The sequence below is a fragment of the Meriones unguiculatus genome, chromosome 9 (assembly GCF_030254825.1).
Source record: "Meriones unguiculatus strain TT.TT164.6M chromosome 9, Bangor_MerUng_6.1, whole genome shotgun sequence".
NCBI classification, from domain to species: domain Eukaryota; kingdom Metazoa; phylum Chordata; class Mammalia; order Rodentia; family Muridae; genus Meriones; species Meriones unguiculatus.
The window spans coordinates 71,730,350-71,750,404 of NC_083357.1; the positions used below are offsets into that span (position 1 = coordinate 71,730,350).

At 44.4% G+C, this 20,055-nt stretch overlaps 1 protein-coding gene across 3 annotated transcripts in view; it reads left to right on the forward strand.

Annotated features, from left to right (window-relative positions):
* The window catches only part of Lcp1 (lymphocyte cytosolic protein 1), a 91,379-nt gene extending 78,661 nt beyond the window's left edge, over nt 1-12,718 (forward strand). For all 3 annotated transcript variants that reach the window (XM_060391454.1, XM_060391453.1, XM_060391455.1), the window contains 3 exons: nt 5,244-5,367; nt 7,758-7,882; nt 11,104-12,718. In XM_060391454.1, the coding sequence (XP_060247437.1) occupies nt 5,244-5,367; nt 7,758-7,882; nt 11,104-11,236 (382 nt within the window). In that variant the 3' untranslated portion in view covers nt 11,237-12,718. The remainder of the gene's footprint in view (nt 1-5,243; nt 5,368-7,757; nt 7,883-11,103) is intronic.
* Nucleotides 12,719-20,055: the final 7,337 nt, after the last annotated feature.

A 20,055-nucleotide genomic window follows, 5' to 3' on the forward strand; every position in this document is an offset into this window, starting at 1 on the left:
GCGTCCAAAGAGGGATATAGATCCTCATGGCAGAGAAGACAGGCATGGAAGTCATATTGTTAGTTCTAGGAAGTTGGCTGATCATATTGTGTCCAATTCAGGAAGCAGAGTTGAACAGGAACCGAGGCTGGGCTCTATAGCCTCAAGGCCCACCCCCCCAGTGACTCACTTCCTCCACCACCTAAAAATTCCACAGTCTTCCCAGACAGCATCACCAGCTGAGACCAATTGGTGTTCAACTGCATGAGCCCATGGGGGAACTTTTGACATTCAAATCACAGTAGGTATGTCTCACCTTTGACATTGTGACACAGTGTTATTGTCATCCTTAAAGCTTACGCTCAAGAGCCACCATGCAGTTGAGTCACCAACAAAATTTCAAAAACATCTTTAATGTTTTAGGTGGGTTTATGGCTTTTGTGTTGGGCCACATTCATGGCTATCCTCAGTCACATGGGGTCCACAGGCCATGGGTTGGACACCCTTGACTGAAAGTTTCTAAGTACCAGTCTCCCCAGTATATAGGTCCATGAACTATTTCTAAACGAGCTTCATTGCTTTCACATATGTTTTGAATTCTAAACAGAAAGGCTTTGGGTATCCATGGCTTTAAAGCAAAAGTTATTTTCATTGTTGTAAATACATTTTCTCATGGATTACGATATAGGATAGTATTTCTATGTTCTAATTTAATGATAAGAAAACCTAAGCAAGCCTATTCAGAAGTGGACAGTGGTGCAAATCAGAAAAAACTATTCCATTGAGGGTGAGAGCAAGCCGCATGGGTGAGGGGACTGGTTAGTATTGGGGGCTTCCTTTTGAGAGCACAGGAGTTTGGCTAGTAGGAGCACAGTTTGAGCACTCTTATTTTGATAGGCTTAAGTATTTGTTTTTTTGCCTCACATGCATCTTATCTTAATTGTATACATTCCCAATTATGTAAAGGCATTAGAGGACAGATAGGAGATTCTTCCTAGAAGTTCATTTGAGGACGCAGTTTGTCTTGTTGTACGTGTCCCCGGATCCTGTCTAGGCCAGATTGTGTTACTCAGACGTAATGGAGTATGACTGAAAAGGGTTTATCTGTGTTTACCCATCAAGGAAAGGAAAAGCTTATTCCATCATTCAGAGATGGGTATGCCCTCAGCTCAATACAGATGGGGTCCTGGGTTGCTAGCAGATGACTAGCCACATTGTTTGGGGGAAGAGTGTGTGTGTGTGTGTGTGTGTGTGTGTGTGTGTGTGTGTGTGTTGCACACAGGTAAGGCTCTCAGACTGTCAAGTCCATTATTAGGAGAGGGTTTGTTCATAGCCCAGAGGAAGTGGTGCTCCTGGTTTTTTAGACTATTCTCTATGCTGGCTTTTCTCAGAAGTTTCACCCACACATGGCCCCCAGCCCTTCAATAGGGCTGACTTGTATTTGGTAAGTCCTGTCTGCTGCTGCAGCTGTATGCAGAAGATTTCTGCATACAGAGAAGTGGACAGAGAAATACATTACTATTGAAGGAGGAAAAATGACTGGTGATTATGTAAATGGTACCAGAAGGGGTTTGTTTTTGTTTTGTTTTCCTTTCTTTTTTTCCCCCTCTCCCTGACACATAGTAACAGATCTATTCGATTTGCATCCAGGTCTAGGTACAATTTATTTCACTTGGATCGCACAGATATGCTAATTTGGTCATTTATCAGGACAATAAATGGCTTGTCATTTTGCCTAAGCCTGCCTTTCCCCCTTCAGAAGCATGGAAATCATTCTAAGCTTGGACAGCTGGCAAACAATGTGTAAATTAGGAGACAAAAGCTTAAAACGAGTAAACTTCCAGCAGGTGGCAATGCCAGAGTGAAACAAGAGAACAGAGACATCAAGGCAGGCAAGTGAGAGCACTCCCTCCAGCCACACAGGCTGTGGACGGTGACTTCGGACTAGGACCTCTACAAACAAAACACCAAGCTTTGTCCCTCTTATCAAATGTTAAATACATAAAACGAGTGTTGACTGTGGGAAGGCAGGAGGGCAAGCAACGGCTATCCCATCTTTCCCGGGCTCTCACAGTCACCCTACATCAGTCCTCTTTTGTTGAGAGAGGAACCGGCTGGACCTGGGGCTCACAATGCTGTTTCATCTGGACAAAAGGCTCTTCAGCCCGGTGTGTTTTACAGTTGCTGGCAATATTGAGATTTTGTCAGTAGCATTCTAGCTAATAACACAGTCACACAGTCGCGTGTGATAATAATTAAAAAAATAAAAGTGTGTGTGTGTGTGTGAGTCTTTGTGTTTGTGTGGAGGCCAGAAGAGGGTGTTCTGGAAGTAAAAGTGGTTGTAAACCACCTCATATGGGTGCTGGGGACTAAAACCCAGACCCTCTGCGGAAGTTGGATGTGCTCTTACCCACAGAGCTGTCTCTGGGCCTTTGTTTCACGTTTTGAATCTGTATCTTAATGAGCAGTTGCTTCCTGCACTGACTACTTGATATTACAGCCCAATTCTAATCTTCCTGCTCTTTGCCTTTCTCACTCAACCAATCTGTGTTAGAGGTGGCAGCAAGACTGTTCTGTACTCATCAGAACTCTATGCCACCCTGAAAGGTTATTGTTAAGACCGGAATGCTAGGAACCACCTCAAAAGCACCCCCCCTCTGCCAGCCCAGCAGGAGCTTCTCTGTTCTCTGGTGGACTTTTGTTCTAACAGACAGATCTTTGGGTAGAGGTTGGTTCTCCCCTGTAGCACTTAATTCCCAGAGTCAAGAGAGTGAAGAAAAACTCAGCTTTTGTTTCCTTAGCTGGTCAGCAGAGGATGGCTGGATTTCTGACAAGGGGAAGAACACATCTGGAATGAAGGAAGCAGATAGAAGGTTGTGTCGCTTTGCCCCATCAGGTTATACATAGGAAAGACTTACTGAGGTAATTACTTTCAGGCCATGCCTCGCTGAACCATTCACTGGGCAGAAATTCTTAAATATTGTCTTAAATGCAAATAAATTAATGCATATGGCTGCTAGTAAAGGCAGGATCTTTTTCAAACTAAGAGTATCTCCAGTTCCAGGCCCCTCAACTCCTTCTTCTGACCTTCTCAGGTACCAGGTACATGCACATACATACATACATACATACATACATACATACAGTCAAATGTTCAAATAAATAAACCCTTTTTTTTTTTTAATTCAAAGAGATTTTTAAATGACAAAAGCTTCCAAGGCCGCTGCTCCCATTTTCAATGGCAGGAAGCTATGTTAGCCCAGAGCAAGCCAGGCACCACTCTAATTCTGAATTTTAAAAGTGAAATCCCAGGGGACAGTTGTGTGAATATTGTGCTTTGTGTAGAATAGGTCACTAGAGTGAGTTGCAGGATGGATGATGTAAGCAGAATTCAAGGCACCTGAGTAGATGGTGCCCTCATTCAGGCAGGCCCTCTGAGGTGAGAGCCAATCTCCAGCTTCCTGGGTTCCAGTCTGAGAAGAGGTCATTGGTGGGTAATAGGACCCACTCCTGCACACTTGAACCATGATGTCAGCAAGCCTGCCTGTGGCTCACCTGCTGGCTTCCTTCCAGTTGAGAAAGAAACGGGTTATCAACTCCTTGCAGGAGAATTTCAAGGACCCTGTGGATCCTATACCAAATGTTTTCCCTGGGAAAACACCAATTCTAAAACCACTGTGGAAAGACTGAGGTTGTCTTTGTGACTGTATTCCTAACAACTTGCTGATATTTCCCCTTTATTCTGTTCACTGCTGGAACTTTCATGACGTTTTAAATTTAAGAATGCTAACTTTTAACAAAATGATGTTATTTATTATCTGTGTAGTGGTGGTGTGGGTGGCTGTGATGTGTTTGTGGGTGTTGGTACAGGTGTGCATGCCCCAGCTCGAGTGTGTAGGACAAAAGACAGCTGTGTGAAGCTGCTTCTGTCCTCCCACCTCTCCATGGGTTCTGGAGCTCTGACTCTGGCCTGTATGACAATCACTTCTACCTGCTGAGCAGTCTCACTGGGCCCCGCTTTTTGGGGGGGGGATTTCTTTTTTTTTTTAATTTTAATAATTACAGTTTATTCACTTTGTATTCCAGCTGTAGCCCCCTCCCCCATCCTCTCCCAATCTCACCCTCCCTCTCTCTTCTTCTCCTATGCCCCTCCCCAAGTCCACTGATTGGGGAGGTCCTCCTCCCTTTCCATCTGACCATAGTCTATCAGGTCTCATCAGGACTGACTTTTTTGTCTTCCTCTGTGGCCTGGTAAGGCTGTTCCCCGCTCAGGTGGAAGTGATCCAAGAGCCAGTCCATGAGTTAGGGACCATCTCTGACATTAACTCACGGCCCTTGCTTCTTAATGTGTCTGGTCCCTTTAAGAATAATGTTGAAGGCTAGATGCATCCTCTGCTCCATCTCTACCCTCCTGCCCTACCACCATCTCCACCCTCCTGCTTGCTCTTATTTCCCAGAGCAAGGGCAGCAGGTACAAGAGAGCATTAGCTTTGTAGTTTACTATAAAAACCGGAGCTTAGTTGCCAAGTTAGTCTAGGGTGACTCCATTTGAACTCTTTTTATACGTTTGTGTGTGTGTGTGGGGGGGGTGTTTTATGAAGCTTCTGCTATCATAGGTTTCCACAAGACCTTTTAGGACTTTTTTTTAAAGGTCTTTATCTTTAATTATCCTTCCCCATATCCCCTCCTCTATTCTGACTTCCCATCACTCTTCCCTTTAAACCCCTCCTGCACCACCATTCCCCCTGTATAACCCTTTATAGCACTGTGTTTTATTCCTCTTCACCTGACAGTCACCCCTGACAGCCCATGACTAATTCCCTGACCTCGGTGGGTGTTCCAAACAGAATGTACTTCCCCAGAACATTCAAGGCTAGCCTCCACAAATGAGAGAAAATGTGTTTGCCTTTCTTGGTTTGCGTTACCCCACTCAGAATGAATTGTTTCCATTTACCTGGGAATTTCACAGTTCACTTTTCTTCACAGCCAGGTAACATCCCACTGCATAAATGTACCACGTTTTTCATTACCCGTTCATCTGTTGATGGACCTCCAGGCTGGTGTCATTTCCTAGCTGTTGTGAGCAGAGCAGCAATGAACATAGGATGAGCAGAAGCGACTAGTGTTACTGAATACTCCTTTCCCTCTCCAATGTGATAAATAGTGCTCAGACTCTCTTTCATGGTCTGTCTAGAAAGAAGAGAACATCTTAGCTACTTTTCTGTAAAATAATAATAATAATAATCATTCTTGATTTCATTCAGGTACACACTGAATATCCTGGAAGAGATTGGTGGTGGACAGAAGGTCAATGATGACATTATTGTCAACTGGGTGAATGAAACGTTGAAGGAGGCGCAGAAAAGCTCGTCCATCTCTAGTTTCAAGGTAAAAGTTTTCATCTTCTGCTTCTCCCTTTGTTTTCATTAAATGTTGAGGGGCCTTTGTTAAATGATTCACTTCTGTTTTAATGTTCATGGCCATTCCACTAACAAATTTCCTTGAACAGTTACTTATAAACTGTTACTTTTAAACAGTTTTTAAGCAACTCATTTTAGACCCTATTCTTTTGAAACAGTATAAAACACAGTAATAAATTTTTTTTCTAATGTGCATGCTTCCCCAGGTTAGAGTTTTTTACATTATAATGGTAAAGTGTAAAATACCAAAAGGATATCTTATGTGATATTTTTGGGGGAGGGGAAAATATGTACTTTATCCCAATCCTTTTTTTATTAATAATGCCATTATATATTATGAGATTTATTAACTTGGCTGTCTGTTAGCAAGACTCTTTCTCAAGGACCTGGAAACTTGATCCATATCTCACTAATGTCCGTGCATCGCAACTTCAGTGTTCTAACTTAAAGGCAGGATTTGTGGGGAAGGATCCCTCCTACCCGCAGGAAGGAGAAGAGAGATTAAAGTCTCTTCTCCACAGGAAGGACAAAGGCAGCCTGGTAGGGCAGCGCCACAAGCTCCATCTGCTATGAGCTCATCCGGGATGTGGGACGGCCCCGCGCCACCTCAGGCCCTTTGCTCTGCCCGGGTGGCTGAGCACAGGTGAGAGTGGAGGCCAGTAAGTGACATGAGTAGATGTTTCCAGAAAGAGATTTGGAAAGGCAGCTGGGTCGAATGAATTCAAAGGCATCCCGGCTACTGTTCCATTCTGAGTCCCAGGGGCTCTTCCCTCCGACTTTGTCTTTGCCGCTTTCCGGAGTTTGTAAGTAAGGAAACTGTACAGCTTAGGAGGCTTTCGGGGTCACAGTCCATACATGCAGGCGCTGTACTTTAAGGTGAAGGGAAAGTACCTTTATCTGGGGCAGGGTGGCCACGGGTCACTTCGCCATGGCTATGAACTGGCCAGTCACAGTCGCTTCTCCTTGGAGAACACCCATTCCATGCTGGTGTCCTGGGAGTTCTTGTGGGGACCGGGTTTGATAAGCCATGCCGAGAGAGTCACTTTTTAGGAGTACTTGACAGTTCCCTCATTCCACAGGTCATTCTGGCTTAATTTGCTCTGGCTTCTCACTAAGTCATTTGCAGCACTAATTAAAAAGGGCCTCGTGGTGATACCAAAGGAAAGGTCAGATTAGCCGAGTCCCTTTTCAGTGAGACTCTAAAACTATGAATACAGCTCACTCTCGATTAACCACTTGGGAAATAAGCCCATTTCATCGGCTAGATGCCCACTCCCTCTCTCCCCTTGTCAGCTCCACACCAAGGGCAGAAGGCAGGGGGGGAAGGCAGGGCCTTGGGGTATGATTCCATCGTAGTTTTAAACTGCAGTAGTTCTTTTATCGCAAAGAAGAAACAGTAAAAAAGACTCATTCTGATACTACAAATGACTGCTTTACCTGTATAGGAAAATGAAAGCAAGGGGACTGGTACAAGCCTTAGAGTTCATTCTGATTCACACCGTTCAGGCATGCGCTGGTGGTAACACAGGCACACTCCTTATCCCCGGGACCATGAATAGAGGAAGCACACATGCGGAGCTCTGTGCGTCCAGGTCTGAGGAGCGTCCTACACATGAGATGTGCACATCCAAACATTTACAGATGTCCAGGCTGTTAAGTCCAAATCCCAGCTCTGCCAATTGCCAGCAACTCCTTCAGCCCTAGAGATTCCCTCTTCTCTGTAAATGAAGGTTCACTGTGGAAGCCGAAGGCCTAGTTCAGTGCTACAGCATATGTTGACTTGCATGAGGCCCTGAGTTCAGTTCCCAGCACTGGGCAGAGTAACAAAGATTAAATGTCAATATTAAACACCTACACCACAAAAATGACCACTCCATAAGGCTATATACATCTGTTAGCTAAATATAGCCTCCCCCTAATGCCTATGTACTTCAAAGCATGATGAACACATACAATGCTGTGCTTCTATTACAAAATAGGCTTCAAAAGGTAAAACAAAAGAATAAATGCAATGCCTATTCCTGAGGCATGTGGTGACAAGAAAAGGCTGAGCAAAGTGTGTTAGTTGCTGTCATTGTGTTTCATCACACTATTGCTGTCTCCATGGAAACCCTGAGTTTTCCCCAAGTTCCTCGGAGAAAGAGGATCTACTGTCACCGGGTCTACCCATACCCTCACCTGTTTCCTGCCACGCACTCCACGAGGCTCCTCTTATCCAAAGCGAGGTTCTTCTGACATCTTTAGTCGCTTCTTTTCTATGTCTAGCCTACACAGAAGAAGAAGGAGCTACCCCCTTCCCTCAAGGCAGACAGAAGTAACTCCAGGATATGTTGATAAACCCTCTTTCTCTCTACTTAGGACCCAAAGATTAGCACCAGCCTCCCAGTCCTGGATCTCATTGATGCCATTCAACCAGGCTCCATAAACTATGACCTTCTAAAGACAGAAAACCTGGATGATGAAGAGAAACTCAACAATGCAAAGTATGTAAATAAACTGCAGGACGAGAGAAGGGGGCACAGGTGCCAGCTGGGTGGCTGTGGAATCTGATGTTTGTGCCTTGTACAAATACTTCATCTGTGCTATTTCTGATCTTTCTTCTCATAATGTATTACAGTCTCCTTATCTGTGTAGGCGGGTTACAGGAGCAGTTTAAGATTGTTTGTGTTAGGATGGAACAAAACCTAAACTATCCTCCTGAATGATAAGCAAGGCTACACTCTTTTATAAAACTAGTTTCTTAATCCTAATCCATGGATTTCAAAACTAAAGCTTGGTGTGTAAAGCTCACATACGAGCACTTCACTCATGAGTATCCACAGAGGCGAGTAGGCAGAACAGAGATCACTGTTGGGAATGTCACCAGCTGAGTCACCATGTAACCTGTCCTGCCCACTGAACCCTGTAGGATGGGAGCCTGCGGACTATAAATAAAGCTTGATTGGATCACAGTCCATTTATTTACGTAGATTCAGAAGTTGCAGCAAAACCTAAGGGAGCTACTGTCTGGGCTTCACTTGACCTTAGCTGAAAGGCCAAGACAGGATGCTGTCTGGCCTCTTATACAAAGTTTACGAACTGTTGCTCTGCAGAGGTTCCTTTCTGAGATGAATTCATGTTAACTCCCCGGGGGTGCCATGATAGCGTACACACTAACTGGGTGGTTTAAAACAACAGAAATTCATTCTTTCCTAATCAGAGAAACTAGAAATCAAGCTGCCATCAGGGCTGGTTGATACCAAGAGTTCTGAGGCATATTCTCCCAGGCCTCTCTCCTGGCGTTGACTTACAGAAGCATAACCCTAATCTCTGTCTCTACCCACTGTGTGTGTGTGACTTCACATGTCTGCCTTTCCCCTCTGTGTCTTCTCCTGTATGAAGACACAGGCCATATTGGATCTGTTGCAGCGTAACCTTGTCTTGTGACATCTGCGGCCACTGTATTTCCAAATAAGGTCACAGTTGGAGATTATGGGGTTCATGACTTCCCCATATCCTGAAGAAGAGACACAACCAAGTCTCCTACAAATCTAGAATTCATGGTAATCCCTGCCTTAAAATCCCAGCAGAGCCCTTTTCTCTGTGTTCAGCTTTGGAAAATAGGTCCTTGCTCCCCATATGATAATTCTCCATACAGTGTGTTGGAGAGAGGATAGAGTTAAACTGTGGTTGCAAAAGTTTGTTGGGATAGATAAAGGGAAGTACAAGGATGGGGTGACAGGAGGGGACTGTAGCTCTTTAGAGAAAGTGACTCCTGAGCTGCACCCATCCCATCTGCAAGGACAGGTAAGCCATCAGGAAGCAGATGGAAGAGACAGAAATTCTACATAAACGAACACCAAGAAAACAAAATGAAACAACCCAAAGGCTTGAAACTAGCCAGTCCTGGGCACTGAGTTCAGCTTAAGGGACTTGGGAAAGTCACACAGTTTTTAAGCTGCACGGGGGAGACTCAGAATCTGACTTCAGAGGCCTGGCCCCTGTGCATTGCCATTCAAGGACAAGACACAGAATTCTTTCAAACTTGCTCAGGGCTGGAGACAGAGAGAAGAACAAGCCCTGTTATCCAGGAGGCCCTGTATTCATTTCTAGCATTTAAAAACAAAACAAAATCAAACAAACGTCTTTACAAAAAAAAAAAAAAAAAAAAGTTTGAAGAGTTTGAGAGTAAAGTGTATGCCTTCAAACAGTGTGGTAGCCTGGGAGGTAATCCCTTTGCCAGGGAGGCAAAACCAGGCAGATCCACGCAGGTCATTAGCTAGTCACTCTAGTCAAAATGGTGAGTTGCAGTGAGAAACACTGTCCAAAAAACTAAGATAATAAAAAAGTATGAAATAATGTGGACAGAGCCCGAGGAACCACATGTAAACTTGTCCTCTGGCCTCACACACACTCATACACACATGCAAGCTCACACACACACACACACACACACACTGTGAAATGAATGAAAACAAGTGTGGTGAGAAAAAGTCCACCAAGTGCTAAGAATGGTTATGTTTTTTGAGGCAATATTATGTCAGGGGCTTTGTTTTGGGTTCTGTTCTTGTTTGTTTGTTTGTTTGTTTGTTTTGCACTCACAGATTTTCATGCAACTTTCCCTCTGTGTTTTGTAGTGGAAGCGTTCATTTTCCTTCATTAGTAATTACTGTGGAGGAAGTTATTGAGAGATGGATGAGGAGGAAGAATGGGCATTGCTCTTAAGTTAATTCGGTCACTAAAGCACGAATATGTTCTTTTGGAGAGCAGGAGGAAGTGGGGGAGAATCTGTGGAGTAGCTGCAGCAAGGGGTTACGGCAAATGAGGGAACAAAGGAGCGTAACAGCTTGGATTCATTTGAAAACAGGTCACAGCTAACAGAGATTATGTAACGCGTAGGACACTGAGGCTCCAGTGTGTCTGTGATGGGTTCATTGGAAAAACGCAGCACACAAAACTCCGACTGTTCTAATAGCAGCACACACTGTAAATAAAAACCCCTGTACACGGAACAAGAAATTATATACCCGGGAATTATGCACGGCAAGATAGTATACAGGCAGTTTTCTTCTTCTGTTTCTGCAGTTGAAATGCAGTCCTTGGGAAGCTTGTGCTTGTCCCTAGCAGTTCTTGGACCTTCTCTGTACCCCCCAAAGACTATTCTTCCAATGGGTCTCAAAAGCAGCATCAGAGAGCCTGGAAAGATGGCTCCATTGGCAAAGTGCCTGCCACTTAACCACAGGCTCTGGGTGCAGATGCCCAATGCCCATGCTTAAAGCCATATGTGGTCATGTATACCTATAATTCCAGGGCTGGAGTAGAGGCAGGAGATTCCCTGAGGCCTGCTGACCAGCCAACCTACCCAAATCAGTGAGCTCACTGGGGTTCAGCGAGAGATTCTGTCTCAAAAAATAAGGTCAAGAGTGATTGAAGATGACGCCCAGTGTTGACCCCTGACCTCTACCCACATGAACACATATACATATGCATAGATAGAAGTTGGGAAATTCTTCAAGGGCAAAATATGTTTCACCATTATCATAAGACTAGACAACAGGACTGATGCTTCGGGAGGGTGGGGGGAGAGCTTATTGAGCCAAGATTGGTCTGCACATGTGGGGAGATGGGTGACCAGCCCCGCCCTCACCAAGGATGCTCTGTCTATGTTCCTAAAGGGTCTTCCTCCCCCACTGCTGCTCAGATCTGCCTTTGTTCTCCCTTTCAGGTATGCCATCTCTATGGCTCGAAAAATTGGTGCACGAGTGTATGCCCTTCCAGAAGACCTGGTTGAAGTGAACCCTAAAATGGTCATGACTGTGTTTGCCTGCCTCATGGGGAAAGGGATGAAAAGGGTGTAAGGCCCAGGGACCCAGCAAGCCAGAACGTGACACAGTCAACCCTGGGAGTCGGCACAGGGTGCTCCCAGGATACAGAGGACCATTCGAGCCATTCCAAAGGACTGAACGTTGGAGACACTCTATAAGATTCCAGAAAGCGCATATTTGTTTGGCCAAGTAGCTTTACTATACTTAGCAGTATGTGCTTCTCCCTCCTATTTTTTTTTTTTTTTTCCTCCAGAAGATCGACTCTCCTTTTTATTATTATCATTTTTTGAAATTCTACCAGGAAAAAAAAAATTTTTAAAGAAGTTATTTTCAGATTCCTGCTCTGCTTTCCTTGGTAGCCAAGGATAAAAACTACAGTGTTCTTAATGGTCTCCTTATCTCTTAAGCCTGTTTGCTCTCGCTGCTTTTTGCCTTGTTCAGAGTGAGGACCTGGAGGGGATCATCAAACTTGCCTTAAATAAAGCCTGTTGCTAGAGGCCCACAAGGGATGGTCACAGCCTCTCTTTGCATCTCCTTCTCTCAGCCTGTCTCCCTGTGAGTTTGCCCCATTCCCCTCAGAACCCTACCTGCTCTGTGGTTCCCTTTCTTGCCATTCTTGTCTCCAGGCCACTGTAGCATCTGACAAATCAGTCAAGCTCTGGGCATCCCGGGAGTCTCTGGGAGCCTGCAAAACTGGGGATTCAAGGAAAGTGTAGTGAAGAGTAAACCTACTAAGGGCAGATATGGAGGGTTTACAAAGCCTCTACCCTTCTGGGAGCATCTCCATGCATTTAGCCCTGTTTGTTAGGTGTCTGGTCATTGTGGTATCTAGTGACAGTCAGAAACAACCCTGCTCAGCTTCATTTGCTTTTAAATATCAGGATACTTGGTTGCTGCCAGTATTACCAACACTCACTTTGTTGGTACTACAAAAGCCTTTCGCCAACTAAAGTTCCTGGGGGTTGATATGTGCCAATAATATATGTCCCTTCCTCACCCAAATGCTTGCACAGGCATATACACACATGTAGCTGGATGTCAAGGGTAGAATGTTGACGAGGAACTGCCTGGATTTAAAAAACAAACTAAAAGGGACATTGTGCGTTTGAATAGCCCCACTAGATAAGCAATTTCCACGAAAACCTACCAAAAGCTTAAAAGCCACAGCATTGTGAACCAAAGCTAACCTCCCTCTGCCTTACTGAAGGCTTATCCCAACGGTGTCTTCTTTAGGGATGGAAGGATGTCATCTTCCAAAGCAATGAAAACATGGGGTGTTGGCTTCATTCCTCCACAGTAGGATCAGGAAGCCAATAAATGACCCTTTCCAGCTCCCAGCCCGGGATTCCTGCTGCATCTGAATGCAAAGTGTCTGGCTGTGACTTTAGTCTGAACTTGATGTAGCTTCAGATGCTGTTTCCCCATCTGCCTCCACAAAAGGAAGGATGTTATTGCCTTAATGGAAAACGAAGATAAATCATGTTAAAAATCTTTCCAAATAAAATGTTCCCAATACTGGCTGTTTCTGGATATGTTAAAGATTGCATGCAGTCTATGAGCACAGAATACTTGGTATCTATAAGAAATCATATAAAGACTGAAGAAGGTATCCATATAAGAGAGTCATTGTACTCAAGTAACTGGGAAAAATGGACACCACACAAAACTCTGGGCGTGTGATTAAGTGGCATAGTAAGGAAACTGTTTCAGCTGAAAAACTAAGGGATATGTCGCCATTAGTTACATGAAGGGAGTTGAAACAAGAATTGTCCAAAACCCTTTGAACCCAATCGTGAGAATCAGGCTTGGAGATGAGGGAAATAACTTCTGGAGTGAATTGAGAAAATGTGCTTCGAGTCAGTAACATCTGGGGCCTCCTCTCACCCTGGGCTGGCTCTCCCTCTGGCAGGGATGGGTGTGCAGTGGCCAGCTCCTGCTAGGCTAGGCTGCTGAGACAGCAGAAACTTGCCGCCAGTGTGGCACAAAGAAGCCACACCGCTATACGGTGACTGAGAGACCGAGCTTTGGCATATAAAATGCACTCCCGGCCCATGTAAAAATGGCTCTTTCCTAGGCTGGATGTATTTCCAGCCCCTGTATGAACACAGTATCCGTCTTCCACGCACATGAAGAAGCTGCCGATGCTGCTGGTTGGGAATAGACACGTGAGCACACAGAACAAAGATGGGATAGCATGTCAGCTCCACCAAGAATGGAGAACCATCATGGATGAGAGATAAGGTACTCTGTAGCCTAAAGGACAAAATTTAGCTTTTTTTATGGTTTCAGTTCGTGTGGGCAAACCAAGTGAGGCATGAGGAATTGAACTGCACCCAAGGACCTGAAGTAGATAGAAGCCACTCCCTCTATCTAAACTGTAGGCGAGAGCTGCCACTCCATCCCTCTACCCCAGGCAAGAGGTGTGCTTTGGAGCTGTCTTGTATCAGGTCGCTGGAGGCAGCTGAATTTTTGTCCAACCATTATTAAAACAGCGTAGGCTTAGAATTGGCACAGCAGGCGTTTACAATACGGGAGTGGTCAAGTTCCACCCTTGTGGTCCCCAAAGTACTGTCCCATCAACCATCTACTGCCTTTGTCTTAATTCCTCTAATTTCTGCCCAGTTATCAACTGCTCTTACAACTTATTTTTTATCCCAGGGATATCTGTGCACATGTCACACCTACACCTTAAAATGCTCTTACTCCTTACCTCACTCTTTTCCACTTAACACCCTATCTTGAAGATGGAGTCATATCTTTACATAGCGACCCAGCTCGGTCTTTTTTGATAGGTCCTTCGCACTGTGTCTGTGTCCAAGCTGGATTTGATTCATAGTTTATGGATGTTTACATTGACTCAGTCTTTTGCACTAGCAAATAAGACGAAAGGGAGTAATAGCATACCCAGTTTTTGAGCTTAGACTTCATTTTAATTGACCAATTCATCTGACCATCCAGTTCATTACATACTGAAGGAGTACGACCGACAGAGATTCTTTTAAGTTTCCTCAAGTTATATTACATAGAACCTGGGACAAACAGATGAGCCAATCCAAACTTTTCCATTTTATGCCTAAAGATGTTACTACAGTGAAGAGATGATGCACACACGTGCATGGATATACAGCTAAAGTGCAGACTTCAGTAAAGGTGTAGCAAAGCTAGGAATGAAGTACTATGGGAACTCAAACCTCAATTCTGAATGAAGGAAACACAGACATTTGTGGGGACGCTCAGGCCTGATGGATAAGAAGTAGGCAGGAACCTTGACTTACACACAAAACCACGCACATTCCCCAGTTTTTAGTGAAAGCGCAGAAGCGGTTTTGAATGTGATTTCCACTAGTTACAAGCAATGCGATGGACTGTGGGAAACGCTGAACAAACAAATGTGGTTACAAAGAAAGTTATGAAATGGCCCTACCTGGAAAGGTCTCAGCATGCTGTGGACTGCTGTCTGCCCGGAAATTAGGACCCTGGAGCCCACATGATGCAATGGTTGAATCAGGTGACTTGCAAAGCTACAACCACTTAGACATGCATGCACCATGCTCACCAAGGCTGTCCCAGGGGCAACCCATCGGCCCCTTTCATAGACTGTGTGAACTCTTTGGCCACCCAGACCAGCCTATGCCACACTGGTGTTTAGTGCCTGAGACATGGGTCCATGTACTCCAGTGTCCCTGACAGTCCTTGGGTCCACCTCCCTCCAGTTACTCTATCTGCTACCTCAACCTTTATTCTTCATCCACACCAGTAGAAGGCACACAGCCTTGGGGGGGGGGAAGCTAGCAGTGTTCTCTTGTAGACCTGACATTGTTTTACCTAGTGAGGCTCTGCAGTCCCCAAATCCAAAAAGACTGGTGATCAGAACGAGCAACACTGATAGGTCCTCTTATGAAATCAGTCACTCGAGAGTTTCCTAATGAGATTCTGGTAACGGAAATCACTGCCCTACCCTTCCAGGTGACAATGGCTCCTTTACTCAGCACCCTTTCTCCATCTTTCTGAAAGACAGCATTTGTGTTTTCTTATCCTTTAAGTGTATGTATATATTTTGTAATTTTCTGACTGATTTATTTATTGTGTTAGTGTGTGTGTGTGTGTGTGTGTGTGTGTGTGCACTCCATGATAAACTTGTAGAGATCAGAGGGCAACTTGTGGTGCTTGATTCTTTCCTTCCACTGTGTGGACTGTAGCGACTGAACTCGGGTGGTCAGGCTTGGTAGCCAACACCCTTACCCCTGAGCCATCTTGTTGGCCCTTTATATCTACATATTTTAAAATTTAATGCAAATAGCACAGCCTATTGCCAAGACTAGAGGTTGCTCTTCACAAACTAAGTATTTGGAACACGAGTCCCTAAATGGGATGCTCAGGGAACCCTACACAAGATGAGGCAGAAAGAGTGTAAGAGCCACAGGGGATGGGGGACTCCAAGAAAACAAGACCCTCTAAATCAGCAGGGTAAATGTACATATGAAGTCACAGAGACTGGGGCAACACGCATGGGGCCTGCATATTGGGTATATATTATGGCTTCCAGGTTAGTGGGTTGTTTTTTTGTTTTTTTTTTCTAATGGGATTCTTGAGGGGGTAGGCAAATGATTAGGTCTTTGTGAGGCTCTGCAGTCCCCAAATCCAAAAAGACTGGTGATCAGAACGAGCAACACTGATAGGTCCTCTTATGAAATCAGTCAGTTTCTTCTGTCTTTTCTTGGGCTCTTTTCTGTTTGTTTTGTCCCATTCTTATGTGTTGTTTTGTCCCATTCTTATGTGTTAGTTTTTGTTTTATCTTATTATATTATATTTGGTTTTTTTTTATTATCCCTTAAAGGCTTGTTTGTGTTCTAATGAGATATAAACAAGGAGTAGATCCAGGAAGGGATGATGGGAGAAATTGAAACTTAGAAAAAAAAATCCCATGACAGACACAAAACACAGGCAATCTAGTTAATCCACATTTATTAATGCACAGAGACAAGAAGGCAAAATGACGCTAATTTTTATATTGTCTGACATTTGAAGAATTCCATTTAAATAAGTAGCTTGGTTAATAGGGCGCTATCACACATTATTTTTGAAATAGAAATCTTTAAGAACCTACAGTGCAGGCAAATATCTCATTCTGAAGCTCCGTGGAATCTGACATAAAATCGAATGACTTCACAGACAGTTACAATAAAGGTGCACTGTTTGTTCAAAGTCCCAATCCTTTCTGTTCCAATTACAGTACCCAGACAAGGTACGCTTGGAAGCTGTTTAGACATTAGGGTCTCAGACGTCCCCCGGCCCTACTGAATCATAATCTTCATTTTTCAAAAACCCCTACTTGATTCATGCTTTGGTTGGAACGTTTCTCTAAAAGATTCACAAATGTAACCCCCAAGGTCATAGGTCAAAGGTATCTGGAGGTGGGGTCTTTGGGAGGTGTGGTGGTTTGAATAAAAATGGACCCCATAGGCACCTTGTGCATATGTACACACACACACACACACACACACACACACACACTCAAAAGACCAGTATAGTTGGGAGTAAGGGACTGCCCTATCTCAAGAAATAGGTGGACAATGGAAAAGCTTAGGAGGGATTTTCACACTCTAAAGCACACAGGAACCATCTGACTTTGCTGCTGCATAAATGCCCCATATCCTACTCTGAGACCCAGTTCCTACAGGGCTGATGAGGGCATGGCTGACTCAGAGCAGCTACCCAGCATCGCAGCTGCTCATTGGAATCACCATAAGAACTTTAGAAAAACTTTGTGCCCGTAACCATCGCTCCAACATTCAGATACGGTTGGTTTAACACGGATATTGAAAAGATCCCCAAGCACCTGGGTATACAGGGACATCTGAGAATTACTGCTCTGTATCTGGAGGGTCACCCCAAAGGGCAGGAGAGTAGACAATCAAAGTGAGTATCAATTCAAGGAAATGTCCCAGCAATGAGCCTTGCTCTCCCCGCTGCTTTAAGCAGCCAGCCAATGAGCACTCTCCTGCCAGGAAATCAGGCAGCTCTCTGGGTGTTGGAGATCTCAGGCTCAGTTTTTCTCACCACAGCAAGGATATCGGGACCTGGGATTGTGCTGTCTGCTTTCAGCTTTTTCAATGACTTTTAAAGTGCGTCCTCTTTTTTTCCCCTTTAGAGATAGAGAAAGCCAGACACCCTAAGACTTGGTGTAAATTATAACACAGATTCATTGTCTATGAATAAACATGAGCGAAAATGTGTGAAGCGTAAAAAGATCTATCAATTATGTTCTTCAAAGCCTCCCAAGATTATGCAGCTTTAATGGCTGAGTAATTTTGAAAGCAAAGCTTGGAAAATTGAGCTGCACCTGAACTCATAATTAAAAAAAAAAAAAACAACATTGAATTAATTGGCTCTCAATGCTTCTCTAGCAATGAGTCTGAAGTGCTGTGTCTGAAGCAAGCTGGCCAAGGCCACCATGGTCCTAGCCCTTGTTCTCACTCTGAAGTTGGGAAAAACTCCAAGGCAGCAATCGTTACAGGAGCTTCCACCTTAATAAAGGCAGAGGTTATGAGGCTTCAAGAAATCCTTGTTAGGTTCTTTTTGCCACCTAATATTCCAAATTTGCTGGAGAACTGGCCTTTGAATGAAATGGGTTCCAGAGTAGGGCCATGGTCCAGTTTGCTGAATCTACCAGGCTCTCTCTTTGTATGGTAGTTTATCACCTAAAATAAAGAGGACTAGTTATTCTGAGACTGTGATAGGCCAGATGAGGTTCTGAGCAGAGCATACACTGGCCTGCGCTCACACTTTTTCACTTACCTCTTCAAGACTTATGAGCTGTGCTGAACACCTGTTTTGCCAATTGCTTTTAAATGTCACTCCATTGAGCCCTTACCACAACTCTCTGATATAGGCTCTTAGCAACCTTTTTTTTTTTTTCAGGAGATGAACTTCCAGGAGACCAAGAGAATGTATGTATGTGTGTGTATACATATATTTGTATAATCTATACATCAAAGTACTGAGTTCCAGAAGAAATAATTCTTACCTATCAGTTAATAAGACAAGCATCTGATTAAAAATAAGACATAGGGGTCAGAAAGATGGCTCAGCAGGCCAAGCAAGGAACTCACTGCTAATCCTGATGGCCTGAATTTAATCCCTGCCATTATCATGGTAGAAGCAGAGAACTGCTAAGTGATGGTGACGCTCGCCTTTAATCTCAGCACTTGGGATGCAGAGGCAGGTGGATCTCTGGGTTTGAGGACAGTGTGGTCTGCATAGTAAGTTCCAGGATATCCAGGGCTACACAGAGAAACTGTGTCATGAAAAACAAAAAAGAAGGAGAGAACCAACCCCCGCAAGTTGTCCTCTGACCTCCACAAAATTGAACAGTGGCATTTGTCCTCCCCCATACAAAACCACATGATTCTAACCAACATTGCTTTCTGCCTATGTGCAAATAAATGCATACCCACACTAAATATGCAATATACAAGATATATGCTATCATATATCTTATTATTTCCATATGTATCACTCTCCATATACAGATAGATATGCAGATACAACACATGGTCTATAGGAATGGGAAAACGTTTCCCAACATTTCATCATAGAGATATAAATTAAAACCGACCTGAGGGACCGCCACACAGTAGACACACTAGAATAGCTTTCCAGTGAAAAGACTGACTCCAGCAAATTAGAAGAATGTGGGTGACTAGGACCTTAATAACTCAGCATGCTTGTTCCGTAGCAATGGCACTCTCACGTGTCTACTTAAGAGCAGTGGCAGCATGCAAAAAGCCTTGCAGAAGACTAACCATAGCGGCTATATGCATGAGGGAGCATGCCTGATGTCCTTTCATGGAAGAAAGAATAAACAAGTGTTACAGTCGTAACTGAAAGCCACCCAGCAGTAAGGAAGATTCTTTAAGGGCCAGAAAGATGGCTCAGAGGTTGAGAGCACTCACTTCTCTTCCAGAGGTCTCGAGTTCAATTCCCAACAACCACATGGTGGCTCACAACCATCCATAGTGAGATCTAGCGCCCTCTTCTGGTGTACAGGTGCACACGCAGGCAGAGCACTGTGTACATAATAAAGAGATCTTAAAAAAAATTTCTTTATGATACACTTCCAAAAAAATCCCTGAGACAAAAGGTAGCGTGCCGTATGATCCCTCTATGTTCCAGAGCTGGCAAAGTTACACCATAGAGGAAGAGCCAGAGCAGAGGCTGCTGCAGTAGGAGAAATTGACTGGGGCCACACTGCTGTAGGGCCTTGATGGGGCGTGTGGTACTCTGGTCCACACATTTTGCAAGGTGAAGCCAACTGCACGGATCTGTGTGTGCTTTGCTGTGCTTGCCACGGTCAAAGGCATCTCAGACGGCTGCTCACTGCTGCCCTGAGCAGTTTCCGAACAGGCTGCCGGTTTGCAGGGGTCACTTTGCCCTTGCCTGTTGTGTGCATTTTGAAAGCCATAGCGTTATTTTGACATAGAAAATCCAAATTCTGGCTTAAGATAGAACTTGAACCAGACATGAAGGCCTGGGGTCGGGGGAGTTGGGAATTTAGCGTTAGTAGTGGGGAGTAGAGAAGAGCGAGAAGGGAGCATAGAAGGAGAAAAACAGAAAATTCCTTCTCCAAAGAAGACGCCCTACTCAAAGTGAGCAGACTCCATCCTTGAAAACACAAACGCGAATGAAGCAACAAAACCAACACTAGGAGCGGGAGGAGTTCGCTCTGAATGTAGCTGACCTGGGGCAACAGTGTGACACTGACTTTAAAGAAGTGTTCGGAGTGCTCTCGTGATCTGAAAGAGAGACTGGCTTAGAGCTCAGGGGTGAGGTACTTGCCAAAACACAGGCAA